The 17058-nt window shown below is 38.8% G+C and overlaps 1 protein-coding gene across 11 annotated transcripts in view; it reads left to right on the forward strand.

The window, feature by feature from the left end:
- The window catches only part of TRDMT1 (tRNA aspartic acid methyltransferase 1), a 76431-nt gene that overhangs the window by 12348 nt on the left and 47025 nt on the right, over window positions 1-17058 (forward strand). Inside the window, exon 1 of one of the 11 annotated variants that reach the window (XM_016150636.2) lies at window positions 9256-9396. The exons of 7 other annotated variants lie outside the window; for them this stretch is intronic. In XM_016150636.2, the coding sequence (XP_016006122.2) occupies window positions 9288-9396 (109 nt within the window). In that variant the 5' untranslated portion in view covers window positions 9256-9287. Of the gene's footprint in view, window positions 1-9255; window positions 9397-9459; window positions 9605-17058 lie in introns of those variants that run through there. 3 more of the 11 variants (XM_036226938.1, XM_016150637.2, XM_036226954.1) reach the window with 3 other exon arrangements.

The following is a 17058-nucleotide window of genomic DNA, read 5'->3' on the forward strand; positions in this document are numbered from 1 at the left end:
GTGCCTAGTGTTTGGTACTTTAGTGAAAACTTGGACCTTAACTCTCATTAAAGGTAAAAGTGGAGAGGATTGTTTTGGGGATGCTCTGCCTTCATAGACCATCGCCCCAAAGTTGCTGGTCCTGCAGAGAGGGCGGTTTGTATACGCAAGTTGTCGCTGGGACTCTTCTGGGTGACTACGTTAATCACAAAGTAATGCTTTAAAAGTGTGAGTGTTTTTTTAGATGTTTATATTTAATCTTTTCCTCAGCTTTATTATTATTTTTATTTTTATTATTATTTTTAATGTGGCTGAATTATATCACTTGGGACTCATTTATGTTATTGTTTTAGAAGCTAAAATGTGTTTAGGAATTGGGTTCACATGAAGTTAAAAACTGTTAACTTCCATTCAGTGGGTTGCTTCTTTGTTTTGTTAGTGATTTCTTTTGCCGTGCAGTAGCTTTTTAGTTTGATATAGTCTCATTCATTTATTTTTGCTTTTACTTCCCTTTTGAGGTCAAACTCATAAAATCCTCTCTAAGTGCGAGGTCCATGAGTTTAGCACCTATGTTTTCTTTTATGAAATTTATCATTTCAAATCTTATATTTAGGTCTTTGATCCATTTTGAGTGAATTTTGGTGCATGGTGACAGAAGGAGATTTGACTTTGGTTGGTGAACGCACACGGCAATATACAGATGATGTATTATTGAATTGTACACTTGTAACCTATATAATTTTACCAACCAATGTCACCCTGATAAATTTAATTTTAAAAATTATTTTAAAAACTCTTAACTTTTTCAGTTGTAAGAAGATTATGAGTTAGTATTCAAATAAACTAGTCTCGAGATCAATTAAAATTTATTATGTATTGTGTTTAAATTATTACTTTTTTTGTATTTCAGGCATAACTTTTTAATGTGAGAATTCAGCTGCAGATATATGTGTACACATATATGCAACTCTGAGCTTTTGCCAAAAATGTTCCTTATGGCCTTGTGATAGTTTCAAAAATGAGTATCTAAGTAAAAGATAAACATGGACTTATAATTGGAATGTCATATAAGCTTCCTGTGTTGATGTGTTTGTTCTTGTAGAGCCCAGATGCTATTGTGAAAATTATACAGACCTTTCACAGCTTCCTGGGAATCTGATTATTTCATATGTTAGGTTCATTTCTCTGATAATTCTTGATATAGATTTATTTTTTAAATATGCTTGATTGGCATGATGGATTTAGGGTAGTAAAACCCTGAGATAATGACTAAATACCCATCTATGCATCCATCCACCCAAGAGACTTCCTAAGTATTAGAATTTAGGACTGAAATTGCCCATAATTAAAAATAAATAATAACAATAATAAAAACATGGGCACAAGTTTGAATTAACAAATAAAGGTCTGTATTTTGGTTACTAAGTATTTAAAATGAAAGTTTTCATTTTTAAATCTTGAAATACTTTCTATTTTGTTACTTTGAATATTAATATGCAAAATTTTCATTACACTGTTCATGTAGTGTAAAACTGAAACCTCTTAAATATTTATTACTGAGAGAATAGAAAAACAAATTGTTGTTCATGTACTGCAGAAGCAAGGCAGGGAAGATACTCAGTAAACTGTTAAAAGTGGCTGTTTTTATAAGGGTAAGGATGGAATTAAAGTTTTATAGAAGGATGTTCTTTTTCTTTTTTTATACTTTTGCGATTTGTTTTATCTCTCCAATGAGCAAGTATTATTTCTAAAATTCAGGAAAAAAAATAAAGGTCACACTTAAAAACTGTACACCTCTTTGACATAGTGAATGAAATTCACAAGTAGTAATGATAAACTGTGAGGTGAAAAAAAAGGGAATAAAATATATATGCAATAAAATTATGATTTGGGCAAAATATAATTTGTGCAAAGACTAGAGGGAGAAATATCAGAATGATGACCATAGTTCTCTCTTGTGGTTTTAAATTTATATATATATAATGTTCCAAATTATTAGTAAAAAAGAGAAAGGATGGTCAAAAGAGAGGCTTTTTAAGTTGGATTGGGCTTTTAATACTCCGGGCATGTCTGATGTATGTTTATTAGGTCTGTTTCACTTTTGGTGACAATGAAAAATCTGTTTTTCAAATAATGATGTCTCATCTTTAAAGGGAATAAATAATATGATGGAACTACCTTTGAAGCTTTTGGATTTTAAAACTGCGAACTCTATAAGGATATATATGTATATTTTATATATATATTTTTATATATATATATATATATATATATATATATATATATATATATAATGCTCTTTGTTGCATTCTTTCCCACCCTATTTGAGGATTTAGTTCTAAAATGAGAGGAGTAAAAAAAGAAATGACATGCCAATTCCTGACATTCTTTCCTAACCAGAATGATTTTTAACTTCTAATGTGAATTTTTCCTTCAGAATGTGTACCAGCTCTCTTCCTTCGTATGGTATTTGCTGCCTTCCAGACATTAAACAAACAGACAAACAAAAACAAGTACTTTCTTCCACTTTCTCTTTTTAAAATATGATTCTGTGATTTGTAAATAAATCTGTTAACATGGAGAATATTGATTTATGTGACACTGAGCAAATCATGAAGTTTCCTATTTATTCTTTATAAAAAAAGGAAAGCTAATAAGTCTAAAATGAATTAATAAGCATTTTAAACATTCATGAAGTTATTAGAGGGCTATCATTTATTTTGATATAATCCTATTATTAAAACGTACTTTCGCCATCTACTGAAATATAGTCAATTTTAGTTACCATGTATTCTCTGAGTGACTAAACATAGAACAAATCCCTGTGGAATTTGTACAGTATTTTAACTTCGCAGTCATTACCTTAGATGGAAATGAAACACTGATAGTCTATATTTGCAGAAATAAGTTTAACTCTCTAATATGAGTGTTATTGGCCTCTGGTGCTTTCCGAGTGTTGTACTCGTGTTGTATGATATTTACCTCAGTGGCTTTGAAAGCTGATAAGGTAAATTTTAACAATTTTAAGTAAATATGAAGTTAGTTTTTTTTATTATATGGTAAATAGATATAGTAAGGGCAGTACTATGGAACCATTATTGCATTTCAGTTATTTTGATCACTACCGGATTAAATGAAAATAATACTAAGTGAAAATTGTTTTGTTTAAACTAGTACCTAACCAGCACAGGTAAAATGAAAAACCCTTACATATGATTTTTCTCTAGATTTTGGTTTGCCTTTAGTGACAACTGTAGCAGTTAAAAAAAAAAAAAGACTAAGGAAGAATAAAGGCTTTTATGGAGTTTGTGTTTGTGCGTGTGGGTGTGTGTAGTGTGTGACGTATGTGTGTGTGGATTGTATATGTTTTGCTTTTCCTGGTCTCGCTGGATCTGTTTTTTGGGATTCGGTTACCTGGGATTGTTCTGAACATTTGGGTGAATTATTAGAGAAAAGCAGCAAAGTAAATAACAGCTCTCAAAGTTATTACATTTGTATCTCCTCTAGTCCCATCGTGGGGCTTATTTTTCCACCTGAAATAATAATGAAAGCTATAACAGAAAACAGTAAGGAAATACATCTTGTTAGGTAATATTCAAATTAGTTTCTTGGCATTACACCCTTTTTGAAAACATACTCGGAAAATAATTTTCTCCATGTAATTGTTAGAAAAAATGGGTTTGTCCGTGTTATAACAAAGTTGTTAAGAAAATGGGAGGAAAGCAGCATTTATTGCAGTATAGGCATAATCCTGATATATATCTGTATATCTATATATATTCAATGAATAAATGAATACAGACAGCTATATTGTTAGCAAATATTATCCCTGTTTCATAGAAGAAGATAGTATTAGAGGTAGGATTCATATTAATCCATCTATTCTAAGGACCCTGTTTCTTGGGCTGTACCAAGTTGTCTTTGTAGGGGTGACAGGGCAGAGAATCTATTATAAATGTTAGTAATTAGGCTTTGACACTGCTCCTCTTTTGTGAAGCAGGATTGACCTTTTTGTCTGACCTTTCTAACACACTTTGCCACAGCGCTTGAGGGTTCCTTCATCGATCTCATAAGTTGCCTTGGTTCCTCAGGCCAACCTGTTCACTCCTAGGAAGCAATGCGTTCTGCCGACTAGGGTCGCTTTAGTCTGGACGCTCGGCTGTACTTCTGGACATAGGGTCTCAGCAAGTACGAGGCAGCTGAGCCTACTAAGTATCTTTTGTGTGAAGTTATGGTGTCGCCAGTTCTGGAAAGACCTCTCGCAGAAAACTGAGTTGGAATTCCCTGTTCTCCACCTAGTCGTGGGCTGGGCCAAATGACCTAAACCTTCTGGATCTCAGTGTCTTATCTCTAATACAGAGGTTGAATGAAATCAGTGCTATACAATCCACATCCCACAGGGTCACTCAAAGGCAGATGTGGGTACAGATGGGGGTGGGGAGGTGATCTGGCAATGTTTTGGGCCCCCCATTCATGCTTCGGCAATGTACCAGCTTCTGTGTGTGTGTGTGTGTGTGTGTGTGTGTGTGCACGCACATGCTCACTCTACCTTCTGTGCCCAGATTCTTGAAGAGATTTTGTTTGAACAAAAGTTTCTATATCTAAAAATAGTTGGGAAAACAGTGAAAAATAGTCTTTTCAGCTAGAACTAAGGAAAAGAAGTTCCTTCCAGCTCTAACTTTCCATGAGCCTATGAAAGCAGTTTTAAAAATAGAGAATCTCACTATCTTTAATACCTAAGATATCTTCTTTAAAATGTGTTGCAAACCATTTTAAATACGATTTTTTTTTTTTCAGAAATAACCTCAAAGACAAGCATCAATGTCAAAATCTTTGAGTCATGGTTTATGTGCTTTCCAGCAGAAAATCTATAATTATAGTCCTCTTGAATCCACTTTTGAAAAATGTGTTCTTTTTCTTCTTTTGAGGTGAGTCTAATATTCACAACCAGACGTCGTTAGAATATACCTCCAAATGGGAAAGTATCACTTCTTTAAGACACCGTGAAGTTCTTCATTTTCCATCTGTTCTTTTTCTCTTGGAAGTTTATCATGTCATTGAGCAAACACCTCTGCTATTTCCTGTCTCTTTTCCTTTGTGACAGTCTGTGAGTAAGGTGACCGGACATCAGAGAAAAAAGAGAAATGCTTAGCTACAAGGTCTGCTTTTACTTAAGTTCCCTTTATATTTTTGGGGCCCTTATTTCAAATCAGCTTTCAATATACAATAATTAAGCAATTTTAATGCTCTTTATGTATTGATAAGCACTCAGAAAGGATATAACTTCAAGAGACTTCACTCTCTAGCCACTCTATCCGACAGAACTTTCTGTGATGATAGAAATGTTTTCTATCTTTGCTAAGAAGTACTGTAGCCACCAGCCACCCATGGCCATTGAACACTTGAAATGTGCCTAGTGTGACTGATGAGCTAAATTTTGAATGTTAATTAAGTTGATTAAACTCGAATCACCATTCGTGGCTGGTGGTCACCCTACTGAACAGCGTAGCTCTGGAGAATCAATGAAATTGGATAATAGCCCTATGCCTATGGAGTAGAAGATATTAATTTTTTTTAATATTGGCACCTTTATGATCAGAAATAGAATACAAATCTTTACACTTTTAATGTTGTTTTAATTTAAAATTTCTTCAGTGCCTGGCACATAAAAGAGTCAATAAATGATTGGATGGTATTAATAGGTTCCCTCTCACCTCTACCCCAGGTCTCTCCAACTCACACTTCTGCATACGGTCACTTTAACAGTTTTCCCCTTGCAGTCTTTTTGGGAGTTAAGAAGTAGGGGGTGTCTTTCTTACTACGGGTACTGTTGTCTTCTGACTTCCTGTGCTCCTCTGCTGTGCACCCCATCAGTCATGGCTATGGCTTGCAGACTTCCAGCATTTCTTCACTCTGCTCCAAGCCCAGGTGGGCTCCTCCTGGATGCCTCCCACAAGCTCAGCTGGAGCCTTACATGTCTGCGGCCGTCCGGACCACTCTGTAGCATGCTGATCTGATGTTCCTGAGGGCCCAGTGTTCGGTTATGGCTCCTACAACAGACATCACCAAACGGAAGTGTGATTGAATCCAGGGATCAGTCATGCCACATGACATAGTAGAGGGGGTTGAGAACGCATCGCTTTGAGAATATTTACTATTTATAAAACATACATGTATATTGGGCTAGGCACTGGGCTAAGTGCTGTTAGTTCTCATTCAGTCCTCATATAGCAACCATATGTCCTATTTTAACACATTTTAGATGTTTGCCAGCATCAGAGGTTAAGTGACATTTCGAAAGTCACTTATTTAGGAAGCGGCAGATCTATGATTCCTATTTATACTCTTTGGTTCTCAAGCTTGAAGGTGTAACCACAACATAACTCATTACAGAAGAGGGAGAGTTCTTCAAAATCAGTGCCGAGAGCCTCTCAAAGGAACTAGATTTCAGGTGACTATAAAAAAGAGTTTTCTAATAATTCAGGTTCTTCATCACCAAATACCTTACTCTGCGGTAGGCTGCTCCCCTCATTAACAGTTCACAAGCTGAGGCCTAATGCTAGCTGATCAGAAACTCTGCAATTGGTGTTCTTGAATAATTGGGTGCTTACAAGTGATAGATGAGCTCTAGGGGCCTTTCCAATTCAAACTTCTTCTGAATATCATTTCCTCTCTCGACATTTATTGTCAATTCCTCCTCGTATGACTCCTTTTTTTTATTTTCCATGCATTTCATAAAGACAGTTCTTTTTTCCGTGTAAAACCAGAATGTAATTTATTGATTGCTCAAATTGGCAAAATCAGGGTATGCTCTCCCCGTAGGCAAGCTTGTATAGGAATTCATATCACGTTTCACTGGGAAATAAAGGATGGCCTGGATCATGGAAACTCAAAAATGATTGCAAACAATATTTTAAGCATTTGGCAGACTTTGTTTAATTCTGTTAGATATTAATGACAGGCAAGAGAAGAAGAATAAAATATCATTAGATTTTAAGTTATACAGTGATCCCTTAAATAATTGAGAGTATGGTATTATTATTTTAATATACCCCTTAGAATTATATCGCGCCCCTTAATTATTTCTGATATGCTTCATATGTGCCAGGTGTTAAGTAGCCTTTTGGGTTATTTGTTTGTTTGTTTGTTTACAAGTGTATTTTCTCTATTTTGACGGAAAATGCATTCAATATCCTAAAGTCCAAGTTTTAATATTTGTATTTTCAAAAAGTACGTTGAATTTCTCTGATGAGAGCATAAGCTCTATTGGATATATCACTGAGGATAACACTATGGGAAACTATAGGATTAGAAAGCTTTGGGGGATAAAAAACATTTTTTTTTTTTTAATCTTGTAGGAACATTTAGGATTGGTTTTGGGAAAGAGTCATCAGTATATATCATCTTTTTTAATTTATCTGCCCATCTTACATTCCTCCTCAGCTACTCCCAACTGTGGTACCCCCACCCCCAACTCTCACAGCTTGTGCCAGGGGTTGGAAGAAACTGTATTCGTAATCTGAGGGGACCTAGCACCTGCAGATGTTTCCATGGAGATAGTTGTAATTTATGATTATGTAGAAAGTTTTCATTCTTGAAATGATATCACACTTGATCAGCTTTAGAGAAGAAATACTACATAAAGAGATGTGGGCTAGAAAGAACTGAAAAGAATTAGTGGCAGCAGCAGGTGGGATCTGTATTTCAGAAGACTGGGATGGGGGTGGATTGAGGAATTGAAACAAGCTGGGGTTTCTAGCGTGGGAGTCTGGAAGGAAGTTTTCACTTGAAGTAGAGGCCTTGAAGAAGGCTAGGATTTCCAGGCGGGGTAAAGAACAAACAGAGAAAGGGTGCTGGGGGAGTCCCCAGCAGTTTAGTTTGCAGCAGAGTTTAAGACAAAGAATGCGAAGTTAAAGAAAGGTAATTGTGAGTTTCTGTTGTGAAGGCCTTTACATACCAGAGTAAACAGTTTGTAGTGGGCCTGTGTGAGTATGAGGTTTTACCTCCTGTCCTCGCAGGAGATTGGTATTTTTTTATGAACTCTTCCACATATTTCGGTCCTATCTCTCCCTACAGGGTAAGAGGTTTGGTCATATTTGTACTGATTTATGTTGCTAATGGCTAAACAGATTCTAGATTTATTTAACATATCGGTCGTTGACTGTCTGTCCATCACTGCGACTATATATCTCGGTCTCTTTATATGTACTGATATATATTTATAGTACCAATATTATGCATTATATATGATGTTAGTATGTATATGATTTCTATAAGTTGAGTTGGTTTAAGAGTACATTTGCTTCAAGCAGATTTTAAAAAATGTCTCCTTTCTAGATCATTTCAGTTTGAGCAGATAATTAACATGTGACCACATCAGGACTCACTTTTCCAAATATTAAGTCAGCCTCAGCAATCATTTCCCTTTCTTCCTTCCGCTTTATTTTATAGTTGAGGAACTAGGCTCAGTGCAGTTACATGACCAGTTTTTGGCAATACCAGGGCTAAGACTAAGTTATCTGCTATCTTTCTACCATATAACCCTTCTTCTCTGAAATAACCAATGAAAGCAAAACATTTAAAGGTCAACACACACTTACAATTCAAATATTTCACAGAATACATCAAAGTGGATCAGTCAATTCTATAGTTCAGATAATAGTACTCATACTTTTAGTTGTGATATTAGCACACGTGAGAGTTTCTGACAGATCAGTTAACTTTTTATTAGTGGTACTCCCTATTTTTTTCTAACTAAAGTTAATGTATGGTGATAACGGGAACAATAGGACACTTTACAGTAAAAACATTTCATCTCTGGCATAAGGCCATTTTTTTTGCTTAGTTTTTAATCCGGCTTCTAACCATTTGGGCACTGGATCATTTTGGAGAAGCAAGGCCCTAGAACTTGGAGGCTCAAACATAGTTTAGCATTATATCAACGGCAGATGCTATGTTGGGAATATTCCCCAAGCTAAAAAATATAATCAATCCCACTAACAATTACGGCAAGCATCCTCTGTATCAGCGTGCACCAGGGGCTCTGCTCCGCAGCACGTGTATTGTTTCCATACTTGTAACTCTGGGACTTTCTCTGGAGAAGAGGCTGATCTGATGTATCTCCAGAACCCCAAGCACGTGGCATATGCTCAAGGCTAATGGCAGAAAAGTTGGAACAATTCAGACTTCCAAGGGACGGAAAAGCAGCATGTCTGTAAGGGAGTTTTTCTGGATTCTAACTTTTGCCTCTCTACTGAGCTCCAGGTTTTTTTTCCTCCCAAAGCCTCTGACTACACCTTAGAAGGGTGATGAACCGTAAATGTCGCCACGGAGTGGTTGGTCTTCACCTGGGAGCCCTGCTTTCTGCCTTTTGTCCCTTCGCTGACCTCTGCCAGCCCCCAGGCCCAGCGCTACCCGGTGAGGCTCAGAGTCTTGAGCGGCGGGAGAGGGCGGAACTAAAACGCCGCGGAACCGGAGGCCAGGAAGCGGCGCGGGTGGAGGGAGGAGAAGCCGGGGGACCGGCAGGCCTAGTTCCGAGGCGGCAGCAGCGACAGAGTGGGGATGGAGCCCCTGCGGGTCCTGGAGCTGTATAGCGGCATTGGGGGCATGCACCAAGCGCTCAGAGGTGAGCGTGCACAGAGCACCTCTCTCTTGATTCCCGCGTTGGCGCGGGTCATAGCTCGCGCGCTAGGGAGCGGCGGAGCCGCGACAAGCCAGGGGCGGAGACCGGGGGATGGGGGACTCGTTGTCCTGGAAACCGCCCCAGCGGGCCACCTCCTCCCTCCGCTCCGGGCGGAGACTCCTTTCATCCCGCCCCGAGCCTTGTCCGAAGGACGGGTGCGGCGCCTTAGAGGACTCAAGTCGTTGAGTCCAGCTCTGCGAGGCCAGGCTGTGTATAAAGTGAAACTAAAATGGTACCCACAGAGCGGGAGGGGCGAGCCCCCTGACTGGTGCCAGTCCCCAATTCCTAGTGTGGCAGTAATCTACCTAGAGGCGTGGAGACGCGGTCTTTTGCTCTCAAGGAAGTCACAGTGGGGGAGGGGAGGTCGCTAGGCAAGCCTAGGCCGGGGACAGATGACTCTTCAAAGGGGTAGCTACAATTCAAGGTAGAAGTTAGTGAACAATTAAGTAGAACTGTAGGGGAAGCATAGAGGGAAACTCTGGTCAATTCTGATCATCGAAAAGAAACATCCTGTCTTCATACATCGTGTCTAGATATATTTAGGAGCCAGAAGAGCTGAGTTCAGACCTTGGGCTAGTTCCCTAACATTTTTGAACCTGTTTCCTGATTTTGAAATGGGAAAAGTAATTCTTCTATTGAAGGATTATTGTGAGGATTAAAGATAAGGCACATAAAGTGTTAATAATGCCTGGTACGTTGTAACCACTCGAAATATTTTTTGCAAGTAGAAATGTGCTACGGTTACATCCTTAAGCATAAATCCTGATTTTCTCTAAGCCTGTTTTCTAAAAGTCTCAGTTTATTCAACAGTAGAAGACTGGCTGTGTGCTCATTACTAAGTGAGAAATTATGAGACTTTTACGACTTTTGATAATATAGCGAATTGCTTTTTAGGGGATAATGAGTAGTTCCCTCAATTATGTATTCATCAGGATTTGTCTTACCCATTTTTAACTTTTGTTAAGTTGGTAGGGGAGATTGTATAATTTAAATTTGCATTTTTTAGTTCATGAAACAATTACGTATTTTTTCTCCTATTAACCAATCCAATGGGAATTTGTACACATTTTTTTTTCTATTACCAGTACCATCATCCTGAAATGAAGCTATAGCATCTCTTACTTAAAATATTAAAAGTTTCCCAAGTGCTCCCTGCCCCCCCTCCTTCCACTCTGCTTTCCTACTCATCCTTTCCCCACATAGAAACAGAATGATCTTTTGCACAGTAGACTGGATACTCACTTCTTTGCTTAGCTGGCTTTCATTTGAGGTTAGAATCACAGTGCTATCTTCTTACTAGGCCTGTGAGATCTGGCTTCTGTCTGCCTGTTCCACCTTATCTGCTACTCTCCCCCTGGTTCTTTTTTCCAGGCTCACCCGTCTTCTTTCTCTGTATTCCTTAAACCCTTTGTGTTCCTACTTTGTTCTGGCATTTGCTATTCTCTCTATCCAGAGTGCTCAAATCCCAGACTTTTCCACTGTAGTTGTATCTCATCTTTTATGTCTTGGTTAATATGTGGCCTCTTCATAGTAGCCTTCCTTGGCCGATATTGTGATCTAAAGTAGCCTTCCTGCTGCCTCTCTGTCTTGATGCTATCTCATCTTTTGGTGTGAGTTCTATGTATTAAGGGTATTGACTTTTAATCATACCTGATGCAGTTTTCCCCATGCGTTTGTTCTCTAGTGTTCATTTATTTGATGTACCAAAGTTTAAAATTTTTTCATAACAGTTTTCCATGTAGTTTTATATAATAATAAAGACATAGCAATGGTAGCTAACTGCAGCATTTATTAAGGACCTTTTTTACATATTAGGCCTTGAAGTATGTAACATGTTACTCAGTGGTAGAGCCAGTTTTGTAACCTAGGTTTCTCCACCTGACCTTATGCTTGCTGCGCTGCCATTTTTCTGAATAGATCCACTACTTGAATACACACCTTCAATAATAGTAAGAAGTACAGGAGAAATAATACTAACAAATTTTTTATGGATTTCTAGATGAGGTTTATGACTGATTTATTTTTATTGTGGTAACATATACATAGAATGTACCATTTCAACTATTTTTAAGAGAGTAATTCAATGGTGTTATGTCAGTGTTGTACAACCATCACCACTGTCTACTTTTAGAATTTCTTCATCTTCCCAAACAGAAACTTTGTACCATTAAATAATACCTCCCACCTCTCTTTTTTCAGACCCTGGTACTATTATTCTACTTTGTCTCTACTAAATTGTTGATATGAGGTACCTCATTTAAGTGCAATCATACAATATTTGTCTTTTTGTGTATGGCTTATTTTCCTTAGTATAATGTTTTTAAGGTTTTTTTTAGCCAATATCAGTACTTCATTCCCTTTTATGGCTGAATAATCTGTTATGTGCATATACCACATTTTGTTTGTCCAGTCATCTGTTGATGGACTTAGGTTGTGTCTACCTGTTGGTTATTGTGAATAATACTGCTATGAATTTGGTATATATGTGTGTTTGTGTCCATGCCTTCAATTCTTCTGAGTATACACCAGGAATGGAATTGCTGGATTATATGGCAATTCTGTGTTTAACTTTTTGAGGAACCACCAACCTGTTCCACAGTGGCTATGAAATTTTACAGTCCCACCAGCAATGTCTGAGTGTTCCAATCTCTCCATCTTTATATCCTTCAGTTGTTATTCTATTGTTTTGGTATTTGAGGTTGTCAAATATCTTTCAGACTTCATTTGAATTACACAGGAATAAATCAGAGAAAGAAAGTATTATTTATAGCCGCAAAAGATGATCCATCAAATGAATATGGAGAGGGAGAAGAAAAGGGCAGTCTCCAAGGGTATTGTAAATGTTAAATGAAACAGCCGATGTATGAAAAATAATGCAGGTACTCGGTCAATCTTAGTTCCTTTCTTTTTTCCCACTTTGTTTTGTAAGTAGCTTTCCCCACTTAATTCTATTGGATTTCTCCATTGATGAAATTGGGATAATAATGCTAACCTACAGGCCTGTTAGAAAGATTTAAGGATACAGTATATACACAGAGCTAGTGTAGTTCGTGGTGCATAGTATATAATACTGTGGACGTTACCTTGGAAGTTGGACATTTTCTTGTGCTTACTATTTGTATTTATTTTGTGACACGTACATGTTGCCATTTGTATGTTCTTTTTTATAACTGGTGATTTTCTTTTCAATTTCGTTATGGTATTTCTTCCAAGCAGGATTTTGAAAGCTGATTGGGCATTTTCTATATAGTCAGGAAGAGAAAGGGTACATCCTAAATAGACATACGGATGTGAATAGCATGGTCCATGTGGAGACATGCAGGCTGGTATCCTATGTAGCAGGTTTCTGAGAGTTATTAGTGTGCCTTGATGGTCAAACAAATTTAGGAAAGTCTTCACATGGTATTGTCCCTTGAGACATTCTTAGGACATACTAACATATCAAAGGTCTTGAGAAGCCCTGCAAAAAAAGATGCTATTTGGTTTAAATCAGCACTTTTTTAGTGGTGGTGGGGAGGCACTTAGGGCACCGATGGAGCCGATGGAGCCGTGGCAGGACTTGCTGGAAGGCAGTGAGTTGGAAAGAGAGACGTGCCAGGGCTACGCATACTGGCTAATTAGCATGACGTGTGATTATGTCGTCGACTTTGACTAAGTAAGCTTCTTTGTAATTTTCTATTAAGCAGGATTTGTTAATGTTCTGATTATCTGTGTTTTTTTTTCCTAAAAATATGCAAAATCGAACTCCTGGTTCCCCTTATTTCTCTAAAACTCGCTGCCCTGGCAGGCTTTCGTACCAGTAACAGGTGTCTCCATTTCTACAGTGGCCCAGATCTAAGCCTCGGAGTCATCTTTCTTTCTTCTCTTTCATTCTCATCAGCAAATTCCAGCTCTTCCTTCCAACTATATTTATAATTCTATCATTTCTCTCTGTCTTAACCTGGTCCACATGTCTCTTCTGTGTTGTCAGCTTAATTTACGTGCCACTCCAGGTTCACTTGGCCACACCTGCCTCCTGGGCCCTGGGCTGCTTGTTCAGCGTGGCCCCTCACTCTGCCGCTGTCGCCTCTTACCATAACACTGCGGGGGGAGGGGGGCGGGGGGCCTGGCTCAGAGCGCGCAGTCTGCCCCCATGTCTGGACTCAGATGAAGAGCCTGGCTGTGGACATGGATCTAGCAACTCCAGCAGCTGTCTGGAGGGGTTGGATAACATGACCCTAAGTGGGAAGGAGGGGGAGAGTTTTGCTTGTGAAATAATAGAAAAAATACATATATTGCTCTCCATGCCCAGTTCCTGGCACAGAGCTCCTAAAACCCTGGTAATTTTCTAAGTGATATTTATTCTGATATTTGGTCTTTGACCCCAGGTTCCTGACACAGAGCTTCTAAATCCCTTTGAGTTTTCTGGGTGATAGGAATGTCTTTTCTTGTAGTGAGGAGACTCTTGGGGGGCTTCTGGTTGGGGGCTGGTCACTAGAAAGACTAAGCCATGATTAGAAGCTTGGAATTTTCAGTCCCACCCCCATCCTCTGGGAAGGAGAAAGGGGCTGGGGATGAAGTTAATAATTGATTGTGCCTTTAGTTTATTTTCAATAAACATGATGAATCCTTCATAGTAGTCCTAAAAGTAAGGGGTTCAGAGAGCTTCTAGGTTGGTAAACATTTACCCACATGCCGAGAATGTGGCTCACCCCAACTCCATGGGAACAGAAGCTCCCATGCTTGGGACCCTTCCAGATCTCACCTGATGTCACCTCTTATTCTGGATGCTCATCCATATTCTTTATCATGTCCTTTATTGTGTAATAAACTGGTAACCGTAAGTGTTTCCTCGAGTTCTGTGAGAGGTTCTAGCAAGTAATCCAAGTAGAGTTGTGGGAACCTTTGATTTGTAGCCAAGTCAGACAGAAGTTTTGGGTAACCTGGGGACCAGCTACTTGCAATCGATGTCTGAAGTGGGGGCAGTCTCATGGGACTGAGCCCTTAACCTGTGGGGTCTGTACTAACTCCAGTTAGTGTCGATTGAATTGAATTCTACGTATCCGGCTGGTATCTAAGAGATTTGATTAGTTTTGGGTGAAAAAAAAAAAAAAACCCCACACATCTGGTGGCAGAAATATTGTGAGTGTGATAGTAGTGTGTGAGTAAAGGAGCAACCCAGGAGTGTTTCCATAATATGTCTCATGGTGTGACTTAGAGACAGGATGAGGAAGGAGCCGGCAATTACATCTCCCTCCCTCTTCCCCCTACCAGTGGGCCTTGCTCAAATACACACGGGAATATAGGAGTGCTGCTTCACACCAAATGCCATCTTTCCTGCAGAGTGTCTGTCACCTTTGATAGAGCCCTCCTCCTTTTGATAGCTGTTAGGAGTGATGGGTCTACACAGCCTGCCCTTTCTGACAGCGGCTGGCTTGTTTTCTTGTGAAACTGGGTGTTCTTGGGACCAGGTTACTACACATTGCCTTTTATTTGCTTTTCTGCCTTCCTTGCCTCACTATGCTCATTCTTGCTACTTTGGGGTTTTACCTTCCAGAAAAAGAATTTGCAGCTAAGCTTTGCCTTGGGTTCTTTTTTTAGTATTATCGTAATAGCCTTTTTGCTGGTGTCCTTGCTTCTGCTCTATCACCCTTAGTTTATTTTCAACACAGTGGTCAGTGGGATCCTTGAGGGATATGTCAGGTAAGCCACGCCTCTGATGAAAACTTCTGAGCGCTATCTCCTATCACTCAGCAAAAGCCGAAGTCCTCAACAAGCCCCACGGGTCTCCTTGGCCTAGAGCCAGCCCTTTTCCCTCTCTGACCACGTCTCCTGCCTCTCCCCTTGCTCGCTCCACTCCGGGCTCACCCGCACTCTTAGTAAGTTTGAGCTGCTGTAAAACAAAGGACTGTAGACTGAGTGGCTTATAAACAACAGAGGTTTGTGTCACACAGCCCTGGGGGCTGAGGATTTCAAAATCAGGGCGGCAGCACGGTTGAGTTCTGGTGCGGTCTCTTCTAGGGTGTAGGGTGCCACCTTCTCGTACCCTCACATGGTGGAGAGCACAGAGAAGCAAGGTCCCCAGGACTCTTACGAGGGCACTATCCCCATTCATGAGGGCTGCACTCTCATAACCTCTTCTCATCCTCATTACCTCCCGAGGTCCCCACTTCTTAGTACTATCATCACATATGAATTTGGGGGTGGGGGACATAAACATTCAGCCCGTAATATGGTTGTCCTTGCTGTTCCTTCTACAAAACAAGCGTGCTTCCATGCCTGAGCCTCTGCAGTATCTCTTCCCTCTGTTCTGTTTCGTTCTTTTCCCGGGCCTGCTCCCTCATTTCTTTTAGGTTGCTGCTGCTGAGACATTCTTTAACCAACTCATGTAAAAAGAGAACTTCTCCTGCACTGCTTGGTTTATACTGTTTTTTTTTCTTTTTCTTTTCTTTTCTTTTCTTTTCGTTTCTTTTCTTTTCTTTTCTTTTCTTTTCTTTTCTTTTCTTTTCTTTTCTTTTCTTTTCTTTTCTTTTCTTTTCTTTTCTTTTCTTTTCTTCTTTCTTTGCCCATGGTATTTTTCATTGTCGGACATATTATACACTTATTTATTTATTTACTCTTTGTCCTCCCCAACCCCCACTAGAATATAAGTTCTGTAATAGGATAGCTTTTGTTTAGAAAATCGCTTATACATGTTTGTTGAATGAATGAGCAAGTGTGTAAATGAACTAAGGTCATGTTTGCTATGAAATATGTATAGCTTGAAGTAAATACCACTGTGTAAAGTTTAAGCTTAGCTATTAAATTCTGATTCCTGAAGGTCATCTTTTTTTTTTTCCTGGATGTACTAAATCAGCATTTCTCAAAGTATGGTCCATCGATAGAGTTTTGAGGGATGTTAATAGGTGTTATGTAGGAGACGAATGTGTGTGTATGTAAGTATGTGGTTTGATAAGCATGTATGCATGATTGTATGTGAAAGTTTAATAGATAATAGAGATTTTTCTGTGCCACAAGATAAAATATTTAAAATGTTCTCAAAATAATCAAGTCTGTTGAGAATAGTTGGTTGTAACTCAGTATAGAATTTAGATCCTATGTTAATAATGGCCTGTAGTAAAAACAATGAAGTTTGAATGTGTTATTTTTTATTCTTTTATTCCTGTCAAGAAATATTACCCTTTTCTTGGAAAATTGAAGAGGTTGCTATTTGAGATCAAATCTGTATGTAATTACAGACTGATTACTATCATAAAGGTTAAGGTCATATGTAGAATTTGGTATTTGTTGGTGGCTAGAGCCTTCTTAGGGCTCTGTTGGTCTTTTGTTTTGCCCATGGAAGATTGTCAGGAATATTCCTAAAAACTGCTCTTCAGAAATAGTGCCAATCAGCTCTCATCCTATCTAAAATCAAAAAA

The sequence above is a fragment of the Rousettus aegyptiacus genome, unplaced genomic scaffold, assembly GCF_014176215.1.
Source record: "Rousettus aegyptiacus isolate mRouAeg1 unplaced genomic scaffold, mRouAeg1.p scaffold_m13_p_10, whole genome shotgun sequence".
Classification (NCBI taxonomy): domain Eukaryota; kingdom Metazoa; phylum Chordata; class Mammalia; order Chiroptera; family Pteropodidae; genus Rousettus; species Rousettus aegyptiacus.